General features: G+C 38.9%; 1 protein-coding gene across 1 annotated transcript; it reads right to left on the reverse strand.

Moving 5' to 3' along the window:
- Positions 1 to 3,907: 3,907 nt before the first annotated feature.
- Positions 3,908 to 5,706, reverse strand: LOC131681979 (probable cytochrome P450 6a23). Its single transcript, XM_058963098.1, has 2 exons — positions 4,541 to 5,706; positions 3,908 to 4,473 (listed from the first exon to the last, which is right to left on the reverse strand). Exons 1-2 carry the CDS (start codon positions 5,619 to 5,621, stop codon positions 4,046 to 4,048), a joined length of 1,509 nt encoding a protein of 502 aa, XP_058819081.1. The 5' UTR covers positions 5,622 to 5,706; the 3' UTR covers positions 3,908 to 4,045.

Below are 5,706 nucleotides of genomic sequence, written 5' to 3' on the forward strand. Positions count from 1 at the left end.
CATACTTATCGTCAATACTTCCTGCATTCCATTACACGTTGAAAAACCTTGTCAATACGCTCCAGTATTGACAAAACAATTGAACGTGTAAGGACCGCTAATACGGAACACAAACAAGATCAAACATTCTTTACTAGTATATATGATGATTGACAGCAGAAATAACAAAAAGCGCCACAAAAAGCATAAGCAATCAAAACATCGGGAAAACAATATTTAGAACAGATCCATTCTTGACCGCTCATCATCCCGAATTAGATCCACATGACATCACTGTGAACAGCCTAGTGAAAGAAACCGATTCCGCGCACCCCGGCTTGGCCACAAAGTCACAGTAACAGACTATCATACTACAAATTATGCAAAACATCAAACTGTCTTGAAAACAAAAACTCCAAAGTCTGTTAATGATTAGCGGCTCTTAAGCGTTCAATAATCCATTGTGGTATAACAAAGTTGGATTGATGATGTGCATCAAAAAGATTGAACGCGTAAAGTCCGCTATTCATTTATACCTATGTGGAATATGAATGATATAGGGGAAGATGGGGTAAAACGCACCCCCTAAGGAAATATGATCACAACTCAGCTATAGAGCATCAATTGAGAGAATTTAATTAATGATATCGTCTAGCCAACATATTCCTCTGTAATCGCAATCATAACGCTTTGCAAAGTATTCAAAAACATGAAAAATATTCAATTTTTCAAAATTATTGAAAATCACCTTTTCAAAAATAAGCGGGGCAAAACGCACCTGTGCGGGGGCAAAATGCACCACAACAACGGGGCAGAATGCTCGGCGAACAAGTAAGTAGTTTTGTTTTCTGACGGGATTTCACAAAGGTGTGCCATTAAATAGCCTTAGGTTATGCAATTAGCATGTTTTCAGAACGATTTTTCTGTTTTCGATTAAAAAATCAACAAAATCAAACAAGAGGGCATTTTGCCCCCGATGGAGCAGAGATATAAATTTAGCAAAAAGTGAACTAATTAGTAGATTTTTCATATAAAGTGCGACAGAATAATGAGCAACGGTATAGATAGAACTGGAATGCACTAATATAATAATAAAATACCATTTATAAGAGCTGAAAATCCTTGTTGCACGAGCTACAATAATTATATGAGAAGAGCACGTAATTGTTTTTTGTTTATTTCTGGAGTTGTTATTGATGTACGGTTATCAAACTTTGACAGTGTAAGTTAACTATGATGGACTTCCGACTGGTGTTACCCCTTTTTAGAAATTTTCAGCAGTTTTCGTTATAAACAAGGGGTGCATTTTGCCCCGGGGGTGCATTTTACCCCATCTTCCCCTACAAAGTGACAATCTGCTCGCTTAGCAAATTACAAACACGCACATGCACTCGACTGAAACTACACCACTCCATCGATACAAAACACCGCGGCAGCGTCAATGCAAACAATCGCAAGCACCGCTCGCATGCGGTGGGAATTGAATCGATTTTCGATTTGGGCGAACATAGATCGCGATCCAAATTTTAGAGGAAGAATCGCATTGCCGAACGGATCCGATCATCATTGTTCGGATCCAATTCCGAACATGTATCGGAAAGAACCGAAATCGCAGCGATCCAAGGTGAGCGTAAGAGAGAAAAAATACGAACATGTGAGATACCATATTCACTTGGCTCTGGCCGATCGGGCGCTCAACAGATGCACACTCATAAACAAGAAAAACAGAATAAAGCATCGGAGGTAGGTGAGTGCGCATGAGCCTTGAGTGAGCGTAAAACGATGCGATTCTTCCTATCCTTGCCAGTGACCACTAGAGTGGGACAGGGTTATATGAAAAAAATAAAATTTTGCTCCGAGTAACTTTTTGGGTCCCATTTAGCTCCCAGAACAATTCTGCAAATTTTTAGCTCGATCGGTGAAACTATATTTTTGCGCCCATGGTTTAAAGTTTACATGGGATTTTGCATGGGGAAATCGCTTTTGTAAAATAATTCTTCTAAGAATCGCCCTTTACCTCCTAAAAATAAATAGATGTCTGATTTTTCATAGAAAATTTTTCAAGGAAGCAGAGTCTAGAAGACTGCGAAACGATCTGATGCTTATGGAAAAAGTTGTTAAGTAAAAAGTAAAATTGATGTTCTGAAGATTGATGATAATTTCACTTTTCATAGCATCACTGCTGCTGATAGTCGAATTATAATTTTATCAATCGCCAGAGCATCAATCGGTTTCTGCGTAATAACTTTTTTCTTAAGCGTCAGATCGTTTCGTGGTTTTCGAGACTTTGTTTCTTTGTTAAATTTCCTATAAAAGCCACATAACGTTTTATTTTTAGGAAGTAATGGGTGACTCCTGGAGGAATTATTTTGTGAAAGTTAATTTTCCCATACAATTCCCATGTAAACTTTAAACAGTGGGCGCAAAAATATAGTTTCAGGGATGGAACTAAGAAATTGCTCCGTTGTTCTAGGATCCAAATGGAACCTAAAAAGTTGCTCGTAGCTGGAATTTTTGTCCCACCCTAGTGACCACCCCCTTTCAAATGACACCCATATTGATGGTGGTTCTCGCTATTTTGTGGTAAACGGAAGTCGCCATGTTGGATTTCAAAATGGCGGTACTTAAACCGATTTTGCTCTTAATAAAACGTATACCGTTTTTGCTCGCAGTGAATTTTTAACCCACTTTTGCTCTCAGCCTCTCATATAGACCGCTTACTGTTGATCCTACCAAGGTGGCGCGTAGTGTACGATACGCGGAACCGATGACGCGCTGCACCGACCGCGAAACTTAATTATCTCGGAATTGGATTTTTAAGGGTTCCTTTGCGGCGATCACGATTTCTCAGGAACCAATTTGCCGATCACTCTGAAATTATCACCTGTTATTTCTTATTATATCAACTACTTACTATGCAAAAATATTTTCATTTGAAAGACCGCTTAAAAAATTTTTACCGGATAGCTCAGTTTGTACTGCGTATGAAAAATAAAGTACACAGAAAAAAATATTTTATAATTTTAAGTTTATTTTCATGCACATATTTGGAGCATGAATATAAATGTAAAATTAAGTTTCACCAAAAATCCACACGACTTTTCGTGCTTTCTTGAACGAATTTTATTATAATTCTACACGTGTGTGGAAAATTGCACTTCCTTCAAACGGAAAACCAATGCACTTCAATGTATTTTTTACACGCTTATTGCTGTAAAATGAATGACATTTAATATTACACGAATGAAAGTGTTAAATTGAATGCTTTTTGAGGCTCCAATTGAGTGCATTGATTTTAACGTAATTTTCAATCAAAGTTTTGATTCAATCTTTGTATGTTTACATTCGTATTGATTTACATGTCGTTTAAATTTCATTATTTTTATGTGTGTAAGTAATAATAGGTTAATACGATCGGTAATATTTAGAGCTGTGAAATTTAAGAGCATGATGACAAAAAACTTCTTTTGTCCAGAACTGAATGTTTATGTCCCTGGAAATGCCAGAAGATTTCTAATTAGAATTAAAATTTCCAGCTCCAGGGACAGCTTGCTTTGGCTTAAATGCCGCATTTCTATTGTTTTAATGTGTTGTAGTTGGTTCCTCCAAAAATTTTAACTTTAGCTTTACCTTACGACATAGTCTAAAAGAAGAAATATTTTTCCACTTTGTCTACGCCCCCAGATTAGCAAAAGATGTTCCTTCTTGTGAATCTTCATACTCAAAACGAGCCAAGTAAGCGTAAGGAATTTCGGAAAGGACAGGTGGGAAGGCACTCTTGAGAATTTCTGCATAAGAGTGATCCAAAACAAACCTCACTGGTACGGATTGCGGCTGGACTGTCATCCGTTAAATTTTTAATTCATGCACAAATTTTTCGGTATAACAGTCTCCCGGAAAATTTCTCTGTCGACGGTTTTAAATGATGGAACGTTAATGTGATTGAAAATGAACAAAACCTTGCTACGTTAATTTTTGTAATATATAATTTAGGTATAAACAAGCCACATAGTGACGAAACCATCAAATAATTTATAAATAGTTGTAGTGGAAATTGTACATAAATCTAGTTAGCTAATAAATTTTTCTTGACTTTTAACGAAAGTCCACCTTCTGGGGAAAGAGTTAAACTTTTTACATCAAAGCTGAGTGGAGCCTTGCTCTTCTCTCCGATATCAAACTTGAAGTTCTTCAGCAGGTATATAAGACCAACTTTTGCCTGCAACAATCCGAACCGAAGTCCAATACAGATGCGGGGACCTTCTCCGAATGGTGTCCACGCGCACGGATGTCTATTCTGCACCTGCTCAGGGCTAAAGCGTTCCGGGTCGAATCGCTCTGGATCCGGAAACACTGCCGGATCGTGATGGATTCCGTAAACCGGAATGAAAACTTTAGTCCCGGTTTCGATGACGATTTTTGTGTCTGGCACCTGGTAGTCTTTTGTAGCTTCACGGAAATGAACCGGTACCGGTGGATACTTACGAAGAGCCTCTGAAAATGCATCCAAAGTATGAGTTTAATTATTCGTGCTAGTTATAAATAGATCAACACAACTCACCGTTTAAAATTTTATCCAGATAAATCATATCATTCACAGATTCGTACGTGATTTCACCATCATGTTTATCTAAAACGTTCATAACATGTTGACGACCCTTTTCCTGTATACTCTGATTCAATGACAATTCGTACAGCGTCCAGGTAAGTAGAGTTGAACTTGTTTCGAATCCGGCTAAATAAAATAAGAAACATTGTGCCGCTAATTCGTTGAACGACAACAGACCTTCTCCACTTTCACTTTCTTCGGGGTTTCTCATCTGAATCAGTAAATCCATAAAATCATTTCTCTTAATATTGTTCTTCACTCTGTAGTCGACGGTTTCTCGAACAACATTAAGGAAGAAATCCGACACATCCTTATCGAGCACCCTAACGCCAGCTTTCTTCGCCAACTCGGGTGCAGCATTATGAAACACATTTTTGACCTGGCCTCGCTGATCTTCAAAAAACTTTCTACCCATCACTCGAAATTGCGCGTCCGGATCCTTCATTGAGTTGCACTCGATCCCGAAGGCACACATTCCAATGACATCCGTTGTGAAACGTGCCAGCAGATCCTTCATTTCAAGCTCACTTTCACGTTCCACCTTCTCCTCCAAAAAATCATTGAACTGCTTTCCCGCCGCTACAATCGTGCTAAACATCATCTTCATCTTCCCGGAAGTAAACGTAGGTGACAGCTTCTGTCTCAAGGACTTCCACTTGCTGCCAGGCAGGTTGAACATGTGCGCCGACAGCGGATCATGTATTTCATTGTAATAAAATCCTCGATCTGTGAAGTGCTGAAAATCCTTCACCAAGATGCATTTCACCAGCTCCAAATCTGTCACCACGGCAACCGGTCTGACATACATATAGACACCGGCGAGCGGACCGGAATTTTTCAACTCATTGTAGAAACGTGCGAATATTATTCCGATCTGTTCGGTGCGGTCCAGAGTTTTAGTATTTCCGTAGAAAAACTCCGGCTTCAGATGCGGAACATTTCGCCGGGCCCAATATGTTTGTTGCCGCTTCACGTATAGGTAAACGATAACAGCCACCATGGCCGTGGCCATGATTATTTCCACAACCACCATCGCCTAATGTTTGGGTTCTAGTTTGCAGTGAACGAAAATTCGTTATATTTTCTCTCAATTTTTTCGCTTCGATTACAAACCGAGA

This window comes from Topomyia yanbarensis, chromosome 2, assembly GCF_030247195.1.
Source record: "Topomyia yanbarensis strain Yona2022 chromosome 2, ASM3024719v1, whole genome shotgun sequence".
In the NCBI taxonomy this organism is placed as follows: Eukaryota; Metazoa; Arthropoda; class Insecta; order Diptera; family Culicidae; genus Topomyia; species Topomyia yanbarensis.

Excerpts from the sequence above, each read along its gene's own strand:
- LOC131681979 (XM_058963098.1), bottom strand. The coding sequence starts at position 5,621 with ATGGTGGTTGTGGAAATAATCATGGCCACGGCCATGGTGGCTGTTATC. Across the intron at positions 4,474-4,540 it reads TCTGGATAAAATTTTAAACG|AGGCTCTTCGTAAGTATCCA; the intron begins GTGAGTTGTGTT and ends ATGCATTTTCAG.